Source organism: Salvelinus fontinalis, chromosome 10, assembly GCF_029448725.1.
Source record: "Salvelinus fontinalis isolate EN_2023a chromosome 10, ASM2944872v1, whole genome shotgun sequence".
Taxonomy (NCBI): Eukaryota; Metazoa; Chordata; class Actinopteri; order Salmoniformes; family Salmonidae; genus Salvelinus; species Salvelinus fontinalis.
In genome coordinates, this window is record NC_074674.1 from 957,843 (window position 1) to 980,271 (window position 22,429).

The window sequence follows — 22,429 nt, forward strand, 5'->3', positions numbered from 1 at the left end:
GAGATGTTTGTGACCTGTACATCAGAGATGTTTCTAACCTGTACACCAGAGATGTTTCTAACCTGTACATCAGAGATACAGTAAAATAGCTCCTGGTGTGCTGACAGGCATTTATAAAGCTTCCCAGTCACTGACATGTGAAAGTGATGCTTCTCTCTGAGGAGGTTTTCAATATATTCTAGATGACTGATATGATGTCATGGCTCGTTGGGAATGATTTGAAGCTATTCTACATGACTGGGAATTATTTGAAGCTATTCTACATGACTGGGAAGGATTTGAAGCTATTCTACATGACTGGGAATGATTTGAAGCTATTCTACATGACTAGGAAGGATTTGAAGCTATTCTACACGACTGGGAAGGATTTGAAGCTATTCTACACGACTGGGAAGGATTTGAAGCTACTACATGACTGGGAAGGATTTGAAGCTATTCTACATGACTGGGAAGGATTTGAAGCTATTCTAGATGACTGGGAAGGATTTGAAGCTATTCTAGATGACTGATATGATGTCATGGCTCGTTAGGACATGAAGCAGTGGACCAGGCTCCATTTGGCAGGGCCACCTACAACATTTTGTAGCTTCTGCATTGAGTCCATATTGAGTCTAACCCCACACTCAGCTGCAGTTGCTCCATGATCCAAGAGATGGCAGTAGTGCCACACAGTGCAGGCAGCAGCAGTGCTGAGGTTAAATAACTTGCCCATCTCACACATCTATTACGATATTAATGAAAGTAATCTTAGGCTGTGAAAAATAAAACTGTAATTTATCTAGGCTCTTAATGCACCTAAGCTACTGAAGTAGACAAAATGTGTTGGCGTGTCAAAGTGTTCCTCTACTGTGTCTGTGTGTGTCTGTGTCTGTGTCTGTGTGTGTGTCTGTGTCTGTGTCTGTGTCTGTGTCTGTGTCTGTGTCTGTGTCTGTGTCTGTGTCTGTGTGTGTGTCTGTGTGTGTGTCTGTGTGTGTGTCTGTGTGTGTGTGTGTGTCTGTGTGTGTGTCTGTGTGTGTGTCTGTGTCTGTGTGTCTGTGTGTGTGTGTCTGTGTGTGTGTCTGTGTCTGTGTGTCTGTGTGTGTGTCTGTGTGTGTGTCTGTGTGTGTGTCTGTGTGTGTGTGTCTGTGTGTGTGTGTCTGTGTGTGTGTGTGTCTGTGTGTCTGTGTGTCTGTGTGTCTGTGTGTCTGTGTGTCTGTGTGTCTGTGTGTCTGTGTGTCTGTGTGTCTGTGTGTCTGTGTGTCTGTGTGTCTGTGTGTCTGTGTGTCTGTGTGTCTGTGTGTCTGTGTGTCTGTCTGTGTGTGTGTGTGTGTGTGTCTGTGTGTGTGTGTGAGGACTGACCGCCAGTATCTTATCCCCTATCTGCAGCCGCTGGTCCTTGTGAGCAGCTCCACCCTCGATGATCTTAGTGACATAGATGCTGTTGTCTCCTGGAATGTGCTGGTTACCCACTCCTCCAGCGATGCTGAAACCTAAACCTAGGGACAGGATAAGGCAGAGAGAGCGAGAGAGAGAGCGAGAAAGAGACAGGAACAGAGAGAGAGAGAGCAAAAGAGAGAGACAGAAACAGAGAGAGAAAGGAGAGAGGGAGAGAAAGAGAGAAACAAAGAGAGACAGAGAGAGAGAGAGAGAGAGAGAGAGAGAAACAGAGAAAGAGAGAGAGCAAGAGAGAAACAGAAGGAGGTAGAGAAAAAGAGAGAGGGAGAGAGAGAGCAAGAGAGAAACAGAGAAAGAGAGGGAGAGAAAGAGAAGGAGAGAAAGAGAGAAGGAGCAAGAGAGAGGGAGAGAAAGAGAAGGAGATAGAGAGACGGAGGTAATAAGAAAGATGTAAGATAATGTAAATGTAAATAATAACTGACAGGTACACAAATATGTAAGCATACAAACAAACAGAAACCTAAACCGAGCTGTACCTTTGGGCCCTTTGATGAGTTTGATCTCTGTAACTTTCTCTGCGGCTGGTTTCCTGCGCAGCACGTAGAGGCGGACGATGGCCCCCGCCTCCTTCAGAGCTTCTACAGCCAGACTGTGGGTCACCTCCCTCACATCAACATCATTCACAAACAGGATACTGTCATTCACACTGAGAGAGACAGAGAGAGAGACAGAGAGAGAGAGAGAGCGAGAGAGAGAGAGAGACAGAGAGAGAGACAGAGAGAGAGAGAGAGAGAGACAGAGAGAAAAGAGCGAGAGAGAGGTGTATTGTTAGTGACGAGTCTGACACACAGAATAATACCCCAAAACAATGTCCCTCCTCCTCTGACATCTCTCCTATTCTCTCCTCCGTTTGAGATGGCCCTGTGCACCATCATCTCTGTTACAGCATACTCTCTTGGCCCCATCCTCCTGTCCTGTGGCACGTGACCTGCTGCAGCTGGGCTGGCCTTCACTCTATCACTCTAACTACCCAGAGAGAGGGGCAGTCAGAGTCAGTTAGCCAGCCAGCCAATCAGTCAGTCAGTCAGTCAGACCCTTACAAAAAACAAGTCAAATTTGCAGTTTCACATGTGAAATCACATTTTCTCATGTGAAATATCTGTTTTCACATGTTGAGCTTAAATTTCCCAAGTGAAACCATATTTTCACAGGTATTAAAGTTGGAGTTCATATGTTAACACCACATTTTCACATGTGAGGAGAATAACATGTTTTCACCTCACGTGAAAAACATTCACATGTGAAAATCACATTTGCAGCCAATTTCATATGTGAAAAACTTCCACATGCAATTCCACATGTAAAAGTGAGATTTTCACGTGAAAGTTTTTCACATATAAAACAGCAATTTAGATTTTTAAATGTGATTGTTTTTCACAGATGAACTTGAAATTCCACATGTGAAAGTGAAAATCAGATTTGCGGTTTTACATGTAAGAAAACTACAACTGTGAAAATCTCACTTTCCCATGTAAAATTGCAGATTGACATGTGGGGTTGAAATAATGTTATTCTACTCACATGTGAAAAGATGGTGTTAACATGTTTCAGTAGCAATGTTTTTAACGGTGGAATTAGTGTGACTACATCTAAGAAGCTCCAATGCAGGAAAATTGAACTATTTTGCGAGACATTCGTGGAACAAAATAAAATTGGACAAAATAAAACAAATTGGGCGTGTTAATGGATCACGTTTCAGTGGTGGCATAGTCTGCTGTACATCCAGACAAAAAATAATTACATTGAAAGCAGAACAAAATATTGCAAATAAATCATTTTGAAATGTGAGAACAAATTAACTGCAAATGGACACATTTATTTTTTTCAGTGAAAACTTTTTTATGATAACGCGATAAAAAAAAACACCTCCCTCTTTCCTGAATTGTCCCTGTCTTTGGTTGTGACCATGGTTATGTGACCCTGGTTACGTGACCCTGGTTATGTGTGACCTTGGTTACGTGACCCTGGCCTTTGCTGCCTTTTTTCTACTTGCAAGTTTTGGCACATTCCTTCCAGCAAAATAGCACCCTGCATCCTCCGGCTGGTTTGTGTCTGAAGCTAAGCAGGGTCAGTCCTGGTCGGTTCCTGGATTGTAGAACATATGTATCTGGAAGTGGTGTAAAATAAACATTTCTAATTTACGTGTCCGACTCTTGAAAAAACATGTTTAAAAATGTTTTTGTCCATAAGGTAGGTAGAGAATCAGTCAGTCAGTCCACCAGCCCTATGGCTCAGTCAGTCAGTGAGTCAGCCAGTCAGTCCACCACCCCTATGGCTCAGCGTCAGCTCATTTTGAGGTCCTCAGAGTATGTTGATACATAGCAGACAAGGCTTTTCAAGCACCATAATGTGATTCACATTTTTCAAAACCTTGGTGCTCATTAATATTCAGGACATGACATTGTTATGACCTCGTCCATTACGTCACCTGCTCCTAAAGTTACATTCTGACACCTGCCTTTGCATAATCACCCACCATGTGTCACGTTCCTGACCTATTTCTGTTAGTTTGTTATATGTGTTAGTTGGTCAGGACGTGAGGTTGGGTGGGCATTCTATGTTTTCTGTTTCTATGTTGGTTTATGGGTTGCCTGGTATGGCTCTTAATTAGAGGCAGGTGTTTGGCGTTCCTCTAATTAAGAGTCATATTTAGGTAGGTTGTTTCACAGTGTTCGTTGTGGGTGATTGTCTCCTGTGTTTGTGTATGTCGTTGCGCCACACGGGACTGTTTTCGGTTTGTTTGTTTCATCGTTCATTTGTGTAGCCTATTTTCTCTATTCGTGCGTTCTTCATGTTTTATGTAAGTTCGTCGTCTAGGTCTGTCTACACCGTTTATTTGTTTTGTAATTTATTCAAGTGTTTTCGTTTCGTCCTCGTTTTTGTTTAATAAATAATGTCTACAAACTCAGCTGCATTTTGGTTCGATCCCTGCTCCTCCTCTTCTGATGAAGAGGAAGAGGAAAGCCGTTACACCATGAAAACACTGCTTTTTAAATACCATCTTGCTTCATTTGAGGAACACACTAAATTTACACGGCTAAATATTTACATTAGAGGCATATTTCAAAACATTTTAGTGACTCTCAAACTGTCTTTTGTTACATTCAAAGCTACAGAATTTTCTATAACATTCAGAGAAATATCAACTGTATGAGTAAGGATCCGTGTGATTTGGATGGAGCTAGTCCAGCCAGCCATGAGGGATGTGGTAGACCTGTAATATTCATCTCCTCTGATACCTTTTACAATCCCAAATGTGCTCTTTAAATGCCATGTTAAATTCCTTGAGTAAAGGACAGGCCTGTGAGGGAGAGAGTGGGAGTCTGGACCAGCCCCTAGTCCAAGGCTGACACAGAGATGGATGGTGGAGTGTGGTACTGAAGGTCTGGGTAGGGTGAAGAGGAGGGTACAAAGGGAGGGGGAGGACTATATTTAGGCAGCTCCTCTGTGATGAGTGGGCTCAGTGGTGAAAAGTGTCTATCTGGCTGACTGAGTGAATGCAGCCTGTGAAGGAGAGGGATGGGGGGGGGGGGGTCGGGTTGGTACTTCTCCCTTGTAGACCCAGTTGGCTCTGACATGAGTAGCCTACATCACTGGTGTACCTCTGAGTTGTGGGTTTGTTTGTGTGTTTGTGTCTGTGTGCATTTGCGTATGTATGCTTGAGCCTGTGTACACACACTAGTGTGCCTATGGATGTGTGAATGTATGTACACTGAGAGTCAAGGTTGGGATTGACAACTTGAGGGGGTGAAGAGGTGATGATGTTAGCTGCGTTAGGTGCAGTAGTTAGTTAGTGGCGTACCTCAGCCGTCCGTCCTGGGCCGCAGCTCCTCCAGGGATGATCTTGGTGATGAAGATGCTGGGGTCATCACCAACATGAGGGTTATCTGTCCCCCCAGCTATACTGAAGCCCAGGCCTGAGTTACCCTGAACACACACCATAATGTACAGTATCAAACCTGGTGACTATTACAGACCAAACTGTACTAGATGACATACATTTTAATGTGACTGTCCCTGATTGGTTGTGGGATGATGGTATTAAGGCCTGATTGGTTGTGGGATGGTGGTATTAAGGCCTGATTGGTTGTGGGATGGTGGTATTAAGGCTTTCACACCATGTTGGCACCATTCCAGTTATCTGTTGAAAAGACACTCACTCTTTCCAGTGTAATCTCTTCATACTCAATTTCCCCCTCTGTCCCGTTGACCTGCAAGGAAGACACAGTGCCAGCACACTTTCCGTGAGTGATTATAAAGTCTATCAAATTGATCACAAACACATGGTTAGCGGATGTTAACGTGAGTGTAGCGAAATGCTTGTGCTTCTAGTTCCGACAGTGCAGTAATATATATATTTTACATTTATTTAACTAGGCAAGTCAGTTAAGAACTATTTAACTAGGCAAGTCAGTTAAGAACTATTTAACTAGGCAAGTCAGTTATTTACAATGACGGCCTAGGAACAGTGGGTTAACTGCCTGTTCAGGGGCAGAACGACAGATTTGTACCTTGTCAGCTCGGGGATTTGAACTTGCAACCTTTCGGTTACTAGTCCAACGCTCTAACCACTAGGCTACCCTGCCGCCCCAATATCTAACAAGTAATCTAACAATTTCCCAACAACTACCTAATACACAAAATCTAAAGGGGTGAATGAGAATACATATAAGTATATAAGTATATGGATGAGCGATGGCCGAGCGGCATAGGCAAGGTGCAGTAGATGGTATAAAATACAGTATATACAGTACATGTGATATGAGTAATGTAAGATATGTAAACATTATTAAAGTGGCATTATTTAACATATTATGGGATGAGGATTGTGAAGGATGATGACCAATCAACCAGTGCTCTGCAGTAAATAACGATCCTTACGTAGGGGGAGCCGTCAAGTGTGTCAGTGTTCACCACCACTGGGGGAGAATTTCCCTGGAAAGAGAGAGAGGAGAGAAAATGTTAGCCCACACACACACGCACGCACGCACACTAAATATTTAGGGCCACGGCCTTGTGGCAGATACAATATTTTTCTGTCCCGGACCCTCTTTCTGTACAGTGAGATAGTGTTTGAGTGATTCCTCAGGATAAGCAGGCATGGAGTCCGTCTGCCCTGCTCAGACTGTGGAGCCTCTCCCTCTGCAGGCAGGCAGGCCCTACAGTCACAGCCACGGCCATTTTAGAGCCTAATGATGATGACAACAAACAGTCCCTGTGACATGTCCTGCCTGACACACTGACTGCTCCACACCCCAGCCACAAGGCCCCGGCCACAAGGCCCCAGCCACAAGGCCCCAGCCACAAGGCCCCAGCCACAAGGCCCCAGCCACAAGACCCCATCCACAAAGCCCCAGTCACAAAGCCCCAGCCACAAAATCCCATCCGCAAGACCACAGCAACAAAATCCCATCCCAAAAAACCCATCCGCAAGACCCCAGCCACAAAATCCCATCCGCAAGACCCCAGCCACAAAATCCCATCCCCAAAATCCCATCCGCAAGACCCCAGCCACAAAATCCCATCCGCAAAATCCCATCCACAAGACCACAGCAACAAAATCCCATCCACAAAATCCCATCCACAAGACCACAGCAACAAAATCCCATCCTCAAGACCCCAGCCACAAGGCCCCAGCCACAAGACCCCAGCCACAAGACCCCAGCCACAAGACCCCAGCCACAAAATCCCATCCGAAAGACCACAGCCACAAAATCCCATCCCCAAAATCCCATCCGCAAGACCCCAGCCACAAAATCCCATCCACAAGACCACAGCAACAAAACCCCAGCCACAAGACCCCAGCCACAAGACCCCAGCCGCAAGACCCCAGCCACAAGACCCCAGCCGCAAGACCCCAGCCGCAAAACCCCATCCGCAAGACCCCAGCCGCAAAACCCCATCCGCAAGACCCCATCCGCAAGACCCCAGCCACAAGGCCCCAGCCACAAGACCCCAGCCACAAGACCCCAGCCACAAGACCCCAGCCACAAGACCCCAGCCACAAGGCCCCAGCCACAAGACCCCAGCCACAAGACCCCAGCCACAAGACCCCAGCCACAAGACCCCAGCCACAAGACCACAGCAACAAAATCCCATCCGCAAAACCACAGCCACAAAATCCCATCCCCAAAATCCCATCCGCAAGACCCCAGCCACAAAATCCCATCCACAAGACCACAGCCACAAAATCCCATCCCCAAAATCCCAGCCACAAGACCCCAGCCACAAGACCCCAGCCACAAAATCCCATCCGCAAGACCACAGCAACAAAATCCCATCCGCAAGACCCCAGCCACAAAATCCCATCCCCAAAATCCCATCCGCAAGACCCCAGCCACAAAATCCCATCCGCAAGACCCCAGCCACAAAATCCCATCCGCAAGACCACAGCAACAAAAGCCCATCCGCAAAATCCCATCCGCAAGACCCCAGCCACAAGACCCCAGCCACAAGACCCCAGCCACAAGACCCCAGCCACAAGGCCCCAGCCACAAGACCACAGCAACAAAATCCCATCCGCAAGACCACAGCAACAAAATCCCATCCGCAAGACCCCAGCCACAAAATCCCATCCGCAAGACCCCAGCCACAAAATCCCATCCGCAAGACCACAGCAACAAAAGCCCATCCGCAAAATCCCATCCGCAAGACCCCAGCCACAAGACCCCAGCCACAAGACCCCAGCCACAAGACCCCAGCCACAAGACCCCAGCCACAAGACCCCAGCCGCAAGACCCCAGCCACAAAATCCCATCCGCAAGACCACAGCAACAAAATCCCATCCGCAAGACCACAGCCACAAAATCCCATCCCCAAAATCCCATCCGCAAGACCCCAGCCACAAAATCCCATCCGCAAGACCCCAGCCACAAAATCCCATCCGCAAGACCCCAGCCACAAAAGCCCATCCGCAAGACCCCAGCCACAAGACCCCAGCCACAAGGCCCCAGCCACAAGACCACAGCAACAAAATCCCATCTGCAAGACCACAGCAACAAAATCCCATCCGCAAGACCCCAGCCACAAAATCCCATCCACAAAATCCCAGCCACAAGACCACAGCAACAAAATCCCAGCCACAAAATCCCAGCCACAAGACCACAGCAACAAAATCCCAGCCACAAAATCCCAGCCACAAGACCCCAGCCACAAGGCCCCAGCCACAAGGCCCCAGCCACAAGACCCCAGCCACAAGACCCCAGCCACAAGACCCTGACATTGCATCTCTTTCCTGTGAGTCAACGTTATCTAGCAAAGCCCTGGATCAGTGTCCCATTGACAACATTCTGTGACATGCTTCTATGAATATATTCAGGGTTTGTAGTCATTTCCTAACACCCTCATGAAAGGCAACATCGAGGCAACATCTAACAGAGATGCCAGCTTTCAAGGCAATCAGCGTGGTTCCTCTCGCTCCGAGTTCTACAAAGCCTCCGGATGCATGCTGTATCACTGATGACCTGTGTGAAGTGCAGAGCAGAGCAGACCAGAGCAGACCAGAGCAGATCAGACCAGACCAGAGCAGAGTCCATCTGAAAGCTGAGACCAATGGGCAGGACATCTATTTTCAGCAGACTAGGTGTCATTAATCAGGGAGCTGCTAATTACATTTTTTTAAATGTTTATTTCACCTATATTTAACCAGGTAGGCCAGTTGAGAACAAGTTCTCATTTACAACTGCGACCTGGCCAAGATAAAGCAAAGCAGTTCGACACATACAACAACACAACATTTGACAAGACAACAAGTCAATGACATACCAGGCCTATTGGCATTAGGATGGTGTAGGCTCGTCCTGTACAGTGACAGAGACTACTCTGTCTGGTGGGGATTTTACTTCCATCTCTCTATATCTCGGTCTCTCTCTTTCTCGCTTTTGAACTCCCTTCATCCCTTTCAGCCCTCTCCCCTCACTGCTCCTCTCTCCAAAATAATGACTGTTGCATCTCCCCATCTGATGTCAGAAGAGCAGCATGCTGTACTCCTTAGAGAATACTCTGCCATCTCTCTCTCTCTGTTATTTTGTCCCTCCCTGATTAGCATGAGGGAGACACAGTGCATCCAAAGTGCTTACAGAGCAGCAAACAACAGCAGCAGCAGCATGAAACCAGCCTGCTGACCTTCACAACAACCGACAGCCTGCTGACCTTCACAACAACCGACAGCCTGCTGACCTTCACAACAACCGACAGCCGCCTGACCTTCACAACAACCGACAGCCTGCCGGCCTTCACAACAACCGACAGCCTGCTGACCTTCACAACAACCGACAGCCTGCTGACCTTCACAACAACCGACAGCCTGCTGACCTTCACAACAACCGACAGCCTGCTGACCTTCACAACAACCGACAGCCTGCTGACCTTCACAACAACCGACAGCCTGCTGACCTTCACAACAACCGACAGCCTGCTGACCTTCACAACAACCGACAGCCTGCTGACCTTCACAACAACCGACAGCCTGCTGACCTTCACAACAACCGACAGCCTGCTGACCTTCACAACAACCGACAGCCTGCCGACCTTCACAACAACCGACAGCCTGCCGACCTTCACAACAACCGACAGCCTGCTGACCTTCACAACAACCGACAGCCTGCTGACCTTCACAACAACCGACAGCCTGCTGACCTTCACAACAACCGACAGCCTGCTGACCTTCACAACAACCGACAGCCGGCTGACCTTCACAACAACCGACAGCCTGCCGGCCTTCACAACAACCGACAGCCTGCCGACCTTCACAACAACCGACAGCCTGCCGACCTTCACAACAACCGACAGTCTGCTGACCTTCACAACAACCGACAGCCTGCTGACCTTCACAACAACCGACAGCCTGCTGAGATATACACAGACACTCTCTCTCACACACAGACACTCTCTCTCACACACAGACACTCTCTCTCACACACAGACACTCTCTCTCACACACAGACACTCTCTCTCACACACAGGCACTCTCTCTCACACACAGGCACACTCTCTCACACACAGGCACACTCTCTCACACACAGACACACTCTCTCACACACAGACACACACTCTCTCACACACACGCACACACTCTCTCACACACACGCACACACTCTCTCACACACACGCACACACTCTCTCACACACAGAGACACTCTCTCACACACAGAGACACTCTCTCACACACACAGACACTCTCTCACACACACAGACACTCTCTCTCACACACAGACACTCTCTCACACACACAGACACTCTCTCACACACACAGACACTCTCTCTCACACACACAGACACTCTCTCTCACACACACAGACACTCTCTCTCACACACACACACACACACTCTCTCACACACAGACACACACACTCTCTCACACACAGACACACTCTCTCACACACACAACCCCCACACACAGACACTCTCTCTCACACACACAGACACTCTCTCTCACACACAGACACTCTCTCTCACACACACAGACACTCTCTCTCACACACACAGACACTCTCTCTCACACACACAGACACTCTCTCTCACACACACTCTCTCTCACACACAGACACTCTCTCACACACACAGACACTCTCTCACACACACACAGACACTCTCTCACACACACACGCACACACTCTCACACACACAGACACTCTCTCTCACACACACAGACACTCTCTCTCACACACACAGACACTCTCTCTCACACACACAGACACTCTCTCTCACACACAGACACTCTCTCTCACACACAGACACTCTCTCTCACACACAGACACTCTCTCTCACACACAGACACTCTCTCTCACACACAGACACTCTCTCTCACACACAGACACTCTCTCTCACACACAGACACTCTCTCTCACACACAGACACTCTCTCTCACACACAGACACTCTCTCTCACACACAGACACTCTCTCTCACACACAGACACTCTCTCACACACACAGACACTCTCTCTCACACACAGACACTCTCTCTCACACACACACACTCTCTCACACACAGACACTCTCTCTCACACACACACAGACACTCTCTCTCACACACAGACAGACACTCTCTCTCACACACAGACAGACACTCTCTCTCACACACAGACAGACACTCTCTCTCACACACAGACAGACACTCTCTCTCACACACAGACAGACACTCTCTCTCACACACAGACAGACACTCTCTCTCACACACAGACAGACACTCTCTCTCACACACAGACAGACACTCTCTCTCACACACACAGACACTCTCTCTCACACACACAGACACTCTCTCTCACACACACAGACACTCTCTCTCTCACACACAGACACTCTCTCTCTCACACACAGACACTCTCTCTCTCACACACAGACACTCTCTCTCTCACACACAGACACTCTCTCTCTCACACACAGACACTCTCTCTCTCACACACACAGACACTCTCTCTCACACACACAGACACTCTCTCTCACACACAGACACTCTCTCTCACACACAGACACTCTCTCTCACACACAGACACTCTCTCTCTCACACACAGACACTCTCTCTCTCACACACAGACACTCTCTCTCACACACAGACACTCTCTCTCACACACAGACACTCTCTCTCACACACAGACACTCTCTCTCACACACAGACACTCTCTCTCACACACAGACACTCTCTCTCACACACAGACACTCTCTCTCACACACAGACACTCTCTCTCACACACAGACACTCTCTCACACACACAGACACTCTCTCACACACACAGACACTCTCTCTCACACACAGACACTCTCTCTCACACACAGACACTCTCTCTCACACACAGACACTCTCTCTCACACACACAGACACTCTCTCTCACACACACAGACACTCTCTCTCACACACACAGACACTCTCTCTCACACACACAGACACTCTCTCTCACACACACAGACACTCTCTCTCACACACACAGACACTCTCTCTCACACACACAGACACTCTCTCTCACACACACAGACACTCTCTCTCACACACACAGACACTCTCTCTCACACACACAGACACTCTCTCTCACACACAGACACTCTCTCTCACACACAGACACTCTCTCTCACACACACACACACACTCTCTCACACACAGACACTCTCTCTCACACACAGACACTCTCTCTCACACACACAACCCCCACACACAGACACTCTCTCTCACACACACAGACACTCTCTCTCACACACAGACACTCTCTCTCACACACAGACACTCTCTCTCACACACACAGACACTCTCTCTCACACACAGACACTCTCTCACACACACACACAACCCCCACACACAGACACTCTCTCTCACACACACAGACACTCTCTCTCACACACAGACACTCTCTCTCACACACAGACACTCTCTCTCACACACAGACACTCTCTCACACACACAGACACTCTCTCTCACACACAGACACTCTCTCTCACACACAGACACTCTCTCTCACACACAGACACTCTCTCTCACACACACAGACACTCTCTCTCACACACACAGACACTCTCTCTCACACACACAGACACTCTCTCTCACACACACAGACACTCTCTCTCACACACACAGACACTCTCTCTCACACACAGACACTCTCTCTCACACACACAACCCCCACACACAGACACTCTCTCTCACACACACAGACACTCTCTCTCACACACAGACACTCTCTCTCACACACACAGACACTCTCTCTCACACACACAGACACTCTCTCTCACACACACAGACACTCTCTCTCACACACACAGACACTCTCTCTCACACACAGACACTCTCTCTCACACACAGACACTCTCTCTCACACACAGACACTCTCTCTCACACACAGACACTCTCTCTCACACACAGACACTCTCTCTCACACACAGACACTCTCTCTCACACACACAGACACTCTCTCTCTCACACACAGACACTCTCTCACACACACAGACACTCTCTCTCACACACAGACACTCTCTCTCACACACACAGACACTCTCTCTCACACACACAGACACTCTCTCTCACACACACAGACACTCTCTCTCACACAGACACTCTCTCTCACACACACAACCCCCACACACAGACACCCTCTCTCACACACACAGACACTCTCTCTCACACACAGACACTCTCTCTCACACACAGACACTCTCTCTCACACACAGACACACTCTCTCTCACACACACAACCCCCACACACAGACACTCTCTCTCACACACAGACACTCTCTCTCACACACAGACACTCTCTCTCACACACAGACACTCTCTCACACACACAGACACTCTCTCACACACACAGACACTCTCTCACACACAGACACTCTCTCTCACACACAGACACTCTCTCTCACACACAGACACTCTCTCTCACACACACAACCCCCACACACAGACACTCTCTCTCACACACACAACCCCCACACACACACAACCCCCACACACAGACACTCTCTCTCACACACAGACACTCTCTCTCACACACAGACACTCTCTCTCACACACACAGACACTCTCTCACACACACAGACACTCTCTCACACACACAGACACTCTCTCTCACACACAGACACTCTCTCTCACACACAGACACTCTCTCTCACACACAGACACTCTCTCTCACACACACAACCCCCACACACAGACACTCTCTCTCACACACAGACACTCTCTCTCTCACACACAGACACTCTCTCTCTCACACACAGACACTCTCTCTCACACACAGACACTCTCTCACACACACAGACACTCTCTCACACACACAGACACTCTCTCTCACACACAGACACTCTCTCTCACACACAGACACTCTCTCTCACACACAGACACTCTCTCACACACAGACACTCTCTCTCACACACACAACCCCCACACACAGACACTCTCTCTCACACACACAACCCCCACACACAGACACTCTCTCTCACACACAGACACTCTCTCTCTCACACACAGACACTCTCTCTCACACACACAACCCCCACACACAGACATTCTCTCACACACACAACCCCCACACACAGACACTTTCTCTCACACACAGACACTCTCTCTCTCACACACAGACACTCTCTCTCTCACACACAACCCCCCCACACACACAGACACTCTCTCTCACACGCACAACCCCCACACAGAGACAATCACACTGCTCCAATGAGTCCCAGATATGTCGCATATCTCGATAATTCCATCTCCCTCCCTTAAGTTCGGACTCTATCCAAACATTTCTCTTTCTCCAGGCTGCTATTACAGCACATACTGCATCTACTGAAATGTCACATGTTCTCTCTGTACAGACAGTTTTATATTCATCGTTGGCCAATTTGTCCCAAACTATCCTCTGGAGGTTTGGCCCACTCCATCCCTCGCTCCTGTCCTGACCACCGCTACCATGGCTACAGAATACAGTAGCATCAGCCACTGGAGCCTCTGAGGCTCGGAGGAAAGCTTGTCTCCATGGTAACCTGGATGTTCATTCCGATGGTCTAAAGCTCTAGCTATATGGCATAGAACATCATAGCAAAAACACCAGGGGAGTAGAAATCCTTTCCACTACGTCTATTACGTCATCTGAAGCATCACCGGATCAATCCGCTCTTAACTCTTGACACTGACAGCTTCATTTGGGCTGTACATTGAAACTGTCAGGCATTTCATGTACAGTTCTCTGAACTATCTAGAAATATTCCTATGGGATTCCTTTAGGATTAGCATTATTAGAAGGAACAGCTTGGAGGAGATTATTGCTTCCTATGCTGTAACTATAGGGTGAGATACAGTAATATGCTATGATGCAGAGAATATGCAATGCAATCATGAGAAGACAGAGGGAGAGAGGCACTTGAGATCAGATCAAGAAATATGCTCATTGTCTGTGTCATCTTACATCTATCTGTATTGTCGCCATTTAGCAGACGCTCTTACCCAGAGTGACTTACACGAGCAATTAGGGGTAATTGCCTTGCAATGCAACACATTGACAGATTTTTCCCCCTTATTTGGCTTGGGGATTCAGACCAGCGACCTTTCGGTTACTGGCCCAATGCTCTTAACTGCTAGGCTACCTGCTGCTCTACATCTCTAATCTAGAGTAGAAGTCTTCCTTCCATCTCCATTTAGTGCGTGATCATCTATCTGTATGGTGATGAGGCATTAAGCAGAGACACACAGTTTTACTAACGGAGCAGAGGACGCCTGAGAGATGATGTCATCTTCACCTGGACATAAGCCAGAAACCCCATTTCAATTCCTTATTGGCTACTGTACCACACACATTCTGTCCTCTCTCTATTTGTCTCTCTCTCTCTCTCTCTCTTCATTCACTTACCTAAAGACAGAACATCTGTCCCAACATAAAAGTTGAACTTCTCTCTGCAGCCCCCCCTCCCTCCCATACGCCCGAACAGACTCATTAATGCAGCTTGTTAGGCTCTTAATTTCTGTTGGAAAGAGAGAGGAGAGAGAGGAGAGAGAGAGAGGAAAGAGAGAGAGAGACAGAGAGGAAAGAGAGAGAGGGAGAGAGGAATGCGAGAGAGGAGAAAGAAAGAGAGAGAGGAGAGAGTAGACAGAGAGAGGAGAGAGAGGAAAGAGAGAGAGGAAACAGAGAGAGAAAGAGAGGAATGCAAGAGAGGAGAAAGAAGGAGAGAGAAGAGAGAGGAGAGAGCGAGAGAGAGGGGAGAGAGTGAGAAAGGGACAGAAACAGAGAGAGAGAAAGAGAGAGTGAGAGAGAGAGAGGAAAGAGAGGAGAGAGGGGAAAGAGAGAGGGCGAGAGAGAGAGAGAGGAAAGAGAGAGGAGGGCAGCAATGACAATAAACAGGAAGGCTCATATCTCATAGCAGACAGATACATTGAGAACATATTGGAGTGTAGGTGTTATAAAGCCTCTCCCTTATCTCTGTTCCAGGTTCACAACCTCAAAACCAAGCTGCTAAACCACTCAAAACCTGCATCTCTTCTGCACTACTTAAAATTCTAGCAGTAAATTGCAGGCCACACAAACTATAAGCTAAAGACCACTCACATGCAGTACTAAGTTACTTTATAGGCTAATCAAACCATTTGGACAGATCTGGGCCGGATTAAAAAAACTACTTTATAACTCAAAAAGCATCTGTATTCCTACTGCAGGGATTTCATCCCAGGATCGGCCTACATCTCTCCTCCTGCCTTGAGTCTGTGTCACCTTCTGTTACTGTATGGCTGCACAGAGCCGCTAACGCCTTTAACTGGGCCAAACACGTCGAGCTACTATCTGACGTGTTAAAAGTATCCTATATATCCAGGCTGAGGAAAATACCTTGTGCAGTTAGTACACAACCCCCAATACACACAGTCCTCCTGCAGGGGTTTTGATAGGTGACTCCCTCCCTGTTCTTTGTCAGGAAGTGGGAGGCTGGATTTAGGGAATTTAACAGTCACCCACATATATTGTTACGCCACCTACTCAGCTCTTCCATTGTCTTTCTTTTCCAGGCCGCCCCCAAACCTTCACTGTTAAAACATAAACTCCTGATATAACCTGTCATCCCTTGTCCAATATCAAACTCCTGATATAACCTGTCATCCCTTGTTCATTATCAAACTCCTGATATAACCTGTCATCCCTTGTTCATTATCAAACTCCTGATATAACCTGTCATCCCTTGTCCAATATCAAACTCCTGATATAACCTGTCATCCCTTGTCCAATATCAAACTCCTGATATAACCTGTCATCCCTTGTTCAATATCAAACTCCTGATATAACCTGTCATCCCTTGTTCAATATCAAACTCCTGATATAACCTTTATCCCTTGTTCAATATCAAACTCCTGATATAACCTTTATCCCTTGTTCAATATCAAACTCCTGATATAACCTTTATCCCTTGCCCAATATCAAACTCCTGATATAACCTTTATCCCTTGTTCAATATCAAACTCCTGATATAACCTTTATCCCTTGTTCAATATCAAACTCCTGATATAACCTTTATCCCTTGTTCAATATCAAACTCCTGATATAACCTTTATCCCTTGCCCAATATCAAACTCCTGATATAACCTTTATCCCTTGTTCAATATCAAACTCCTGATATAACCTGTCATCCCTTGTTCAATATCAAACTCCTGATATAACCTTTATCCCTTGTCCAATATCAAACTCCTGATATAACCTGTCATCCCTTGTTCAATATCAAACTCCTGATATAACCTTTATCCCTTGTTCAATATCAAACTCCTGATATAACCTTTATCCCTTGTTCAATGTCAAACTCCTGATATAACCTTTATCCCTTGTTCAATATCAAACTCCTGATATAACCTTTATCCCTTGTTCAATATCAAACTCCTGATATAACCTGTCATCCCTTGTTCATTATCAAACTCCTGAGTCTTGACCTTTAGCCACGAACTGGAACCTCTGGCTCAAAAGCTCACAGCCCAGAATACTGATCCTGACACTAATTCTTAAATAAACATACTTAAGCAGTCATTTAACCCCAAGCTTTATCCCCAACCCTGATCACCACTGTTCTCTAACAGTCGAACGTTTCACTTCTGGCCCCGTCTTTCCCCACAGGAGGGCATGCTGAGATCCAATCCAGCACCCTCCACTGTCCAGCACTCTGTATGCTGACAGGGTCCAAACAAGAAGCAGTAATCACCAGAGGACAAGGGGTGAAGGCAAACGACAAAAACACTGAGACTGGGAGCCCTGAGAGAGGAAGGGGAGCCTCGCCCCACAGAGAGGACTGACTGTGGAGGACAGATAAGGAGTTGGAGGAGTGTGATGTGATTGCTTGATTTCTAGACTCACAATACCCTGGAGGCATTACAAAGGAGAAGAGAGATAGACAGACAGAGAAAGAGAGAGACAGAAAGACAGAACAAGAGGGAAAAAAGTGAGATTGAGAGAGATAAACATAGCGGTTGAGTGAATATGTGTTTTGTTCGTTTGTATATCTGATTGAGCGGATGTGTGTGTTTGCAAGGCTACATTTTGCTGTGTGTATTGTTGACATATACACCTGCTATAGAGTAGGAGGAGAAAGTGTGGAGTCAGTGTGCAGGTTTAGGTGATGATGTGAAAGACAGTGTTACGTCAATCAGTCTGCTGCAGAGGCAAAGGTTAAAGGTAGTTCACCGGTAAACAGCTAAAAATAACCCCACAAGCTCACTACCTCCCTAGAGTTGAAATGTTTTAACATCAAATTAGAACCAGGCCTCAGAGAGTGCTGAAATATGAATACACAGCTAGCCTAAATATGCTGACCAGCAGGCTTTTACCAGGCCTCAACAGGGGAGCACACACACACACAGAGAGACAGAGAGACAGAGAGAGACAGAGAGACAGAGAGACAGAGAGACAGAGAGACAGAGAGACAGAGAGAGACAGAGAGACAGAGAGACAGAGAGAGAGAGAGACAGAGAGAGAGAGAGAGAGAGACAGAGAGAGAGAGAGACAGAGAGAGAGAGAGAGAGAGAGAGAGAGCTTGGAGGAAAGCTAGAATCAACGGAGAGGTGGAGTGGTACTTTGTGTGTTCATTAAGAAAGCGATCGACGGCTGCTACCCTTTAAACAAAACATTCCTATTATTCCTGCTCTGTCTCTCCACAGATTGATCATCGCTCACTTGAGGATCAGGATGCACTAGAGAGCATGTCTATACTTGTAGGGGAGACTAGAAAGCTCCCTTCTAAAACCCTAGAAATACAGTTGAAGTCAGAAGTTTACATACTCCTTAGCCAAATACATTTAAACTCAGTTTTTCACAATTCCTGACATTTATCCTTGTAAAAATTCAATGTCTTAGGTAATTTAGGATCACCACTTTATTTTAAGAATGTGAAATGTCAGAATAATAGTAGAGAGAATGATTTATTTCAGCTTTTATTTCTTTCATCACATTCCCAGTGGGTCAGAAGTTTACATACACTCAATTAGTATTTGGTAGCATTGCCTTTAAATTGTTTAACTTGGGTCAAATGCTTTAGATAGCCTTCCACAACCTTCTCACAATAAGGTGGGTGAATTTTGGCCCATTCCTCCTGACAGAGCTGGTGTAACTGAGTCAGGTTGGTAGGCCTCTTTGCTCGCACACGCTTTTTCAGATCTGCCCACACATTCTCTATCGGATTGAGGTCAGGGCTTTGTGATGGCCACTCCAATACCTTGACTTTGTTGTCCTTAAGCCATTTTGCCACAACTTTGGAAGTATGCTTGGGGTCATTGTCCATTTGGAAGACGCAAGCTTTAACTTCCTGACTGATGTCTTGAGATGTTTCTTCAATATATCCACATAATTTTACTACCTCATGATGCCATCTATTTTGTAAAGTGCACCAGTCCCTCCTGCAGCAAAGCACCCCCACAACATGATGCTGCCACCCCGTATGTCATGGTTGGGATGGTGTTCTTCGGCTTGCAAGCTTCCCCCTTTTCCTCCAAACATAACGATGGTCATTTTGGCCAAACAGTTCTATTTTTGTTTCATTAGACCAGAGGACATTTCTCCAAAAACTCAGATCTTTGTCCCCATGTGCAGTTGCAAACCGTAGTCTGGCTTTTTTATAGCAGTTTTGGAGCAGTGGCTTCTTCCTTGCTGAGCGGCCTTTCAGGTTATGTCGATATAGGACTTGTTTTACTGTGGATATAGATACTTTTGTACCTGTTTCCTCCAGCATCTTCACAAGGTCCTTTGCTGTTGTTCTGGGATTGATTTGTACTTTTCGCACCAAAGTATGTTCATCTCTAGGTGACAGAATGCGTGTCCTTCCTGAGCGGTATGACGGCTGCGTGGTCCCATGTTTATACTTGTGTACTATTGTTTGTACAGATGAACGTGGTACCTTCAGGCATTTGGAAATTGCTCCCAAGGATGAACCAGAGTTCTTGGCTGATTTTTTTGATTTTCCCATTATCTCAAGCAAAGAGGCACTGAGTTTGAGAGTAGGCTTTGAAATACATCTACAGGTACACCTCCAATTGACTCAAATTATGTCAATTAGCCTATCATAAGCTTCTAAAGCCATGACATAATTTTCTGGAATTTTCCAAGCTGTTTAAAGGCACAGTCAACTTAGTGTATGTAAACTTCTGACCCACTGGAATTGTGACACAGTGAATTATAAGTGAAATAATCTGTAAACAATTGTTGGAAAATTGACTTGTGTCATGCACAAAGTAGATGTCCTAACCGACTTGCCAAAACTATAGTTTGTTAACAAGACATTTGTGGAATGGTTGAAAAATTTGTTTTAATGACTCGAACCTAAGTGTTTGTAACTTCCAACTTCAACTGTATGTCAATGCACAACCCCAACGCAGCAGTGGGAAAAAGCAATTTTTTAGTCAAGCAAAATTAGGGAACAATGCTGTTATGGTCTTCAAGACTACAGAGAGATTTTAGAAGAAAATGAATATGTATCACTTCAAATGATAATGTACCTATAATAATGATCTTACAGGCTAACTCGGGTAATACCTCTAGTCTGTCAGATTATTTGTTTAAACCTGTTGAGGATGTGGGCGCTGTTGAGACTATTTATGCTAATTGGGTAATTTTTGAAACGGCTTCCCACAAAATCCTTGATCGTACAATATGCATATTATTATTATTATTGGATAGAAAACAGTCTATAGTTTCTATAGGAGTTGAAATTTTGTCTCTAAGTGGAATAGAGCCCATTCTACAGCAATTTCCCTGACATGGAGTCAGATTTCAGAAATGTTGGCCACTGTTCTGAAGTCAGTTAAAAGGGCACTGTTATTGCTATGACTATACAGACACTGCTTACGTCTTCCCCTGGATGCCTTTACGTGATGACGATTTCAATGGGGTCGATTGCGCGTTCACAGGCACTACAAATGAAAAAACCCTGAGGCTAGTCATTCTTTTGGAGCTGCGTCATGCGCCTAGAGGACACCGGCCCGCACCTGTTCCAAGCATTAGTGAAGGGGGTAATATTACTCGGGTCATGTTTCTACTCGTTATGGGAGTTAAAAACATCATAAGGTAGTTAATTTAAAGCGTTTTATAGCAATTTATATCCGTTTAGTGCGATTTTGGGACATTTATTTCTTTAACGCTGTGAATAGCTGGGCACGCTTTCAGTTCATCCCGAACGCAGTTGGCATTTCCACATGGCAAGAGGACAGCTTTCCACCAAAAGACGATTACTCCCAAGAAAGGATCCTTTGCCCAAGATACTGATGGAAGAACAGCTCAAAGTAGGACATTTTTATTATGATAAATCGTGTTTCTGTCGAAACATGTTAGTGGCTTAGGACGCCATGTTTTTTGACGTAGCTTCGCTTGGCGCAAACTGTATTGAAAAGTAAGGATAAATTAAAAAATGTAATTCCGCAATTGTATTAAGAATTAAATTGTCTATCAATCCCTGTCCACCCTATATTTTTTAGTCACGTTTATGAGTATTTATGTATAAGAGTAGATCACTGTCTAAGTGGCGCAAGGACATTTTCTGACCAGCTGAGCTACATTTCACATTGTCTAACCATGATTTTGGTGGCTAAATATAAACATTTTCGATCAAACTCTATATGGATTGTGTAATATGATGTTACAGGAGTGTCATCTGAAGAATTCTGAGAAGGTTAGTGAAAAAATTAATATATTTTTGGCGATGTTGACGTTATCGCTCACTTTGGCTAGAATCAATGCTGGGCTGCTATGTGCTATGTGCTATGCTAATATAACGATTTATTGTGTTTTCGCTGTAAGACACTTAGAAAATCTGAAATATTGTCTGTATCACAGGATCTGTGTCTTTCGATTCGTGTATGCTGTGTATTTTTACGAAATGTTTGATGATTAGTAAGTAGGTAAACACGTTGCTCAATGTAGTTTTTCTAGTCCATTTGTGACGGTGGGTGCAATTGTAACCTATGCCATCTACCTGAAATATGCACTTTTTTCTAACAAAACCTATCCCATACCATAAATATGTTATCAGACTGTCATCTGATGAGTTTTTTTGTTGGTTAGGGGCTATAAA

The 22,429-nt window shown here is 46.0% G+C and overlaps 1 protein-coding gene across 9 annotated transcripts in view; it reads right to left on the reverse strand.

Moving 5' to 3' along the window:
- LOC129863330 (disks large homolog 4-like) overlaps positions 1 to 22,429 on the reverse strand; it is a gene marked incomplete at its 3' end in the record, with an annotated part of 135,506 nt that overhangs the window by 14,113 nt on the left and 98,964 nt on the right. For all 9 annotated transcript variants that reach the window (XM_055935226.1, XM_055935227.1, XM_055935225.1 and 6 more), the window contains 5 exon segments: positions 1,339 to 1,475; positions 1,911 to 2,080; positions 5,237 to 5,361; positions 5,595 to 5,645; positions 6,316 to 6,369. In XM_055935226.1, coding sequence (XP_055791201.1) covers positions 1,339 to 1,475; positions 1,911 to 2,080; positions 5,237 to 5,361; positions 5,595 to 5,645; positions 6,316 to 6,369 — 537 coding nt within the window.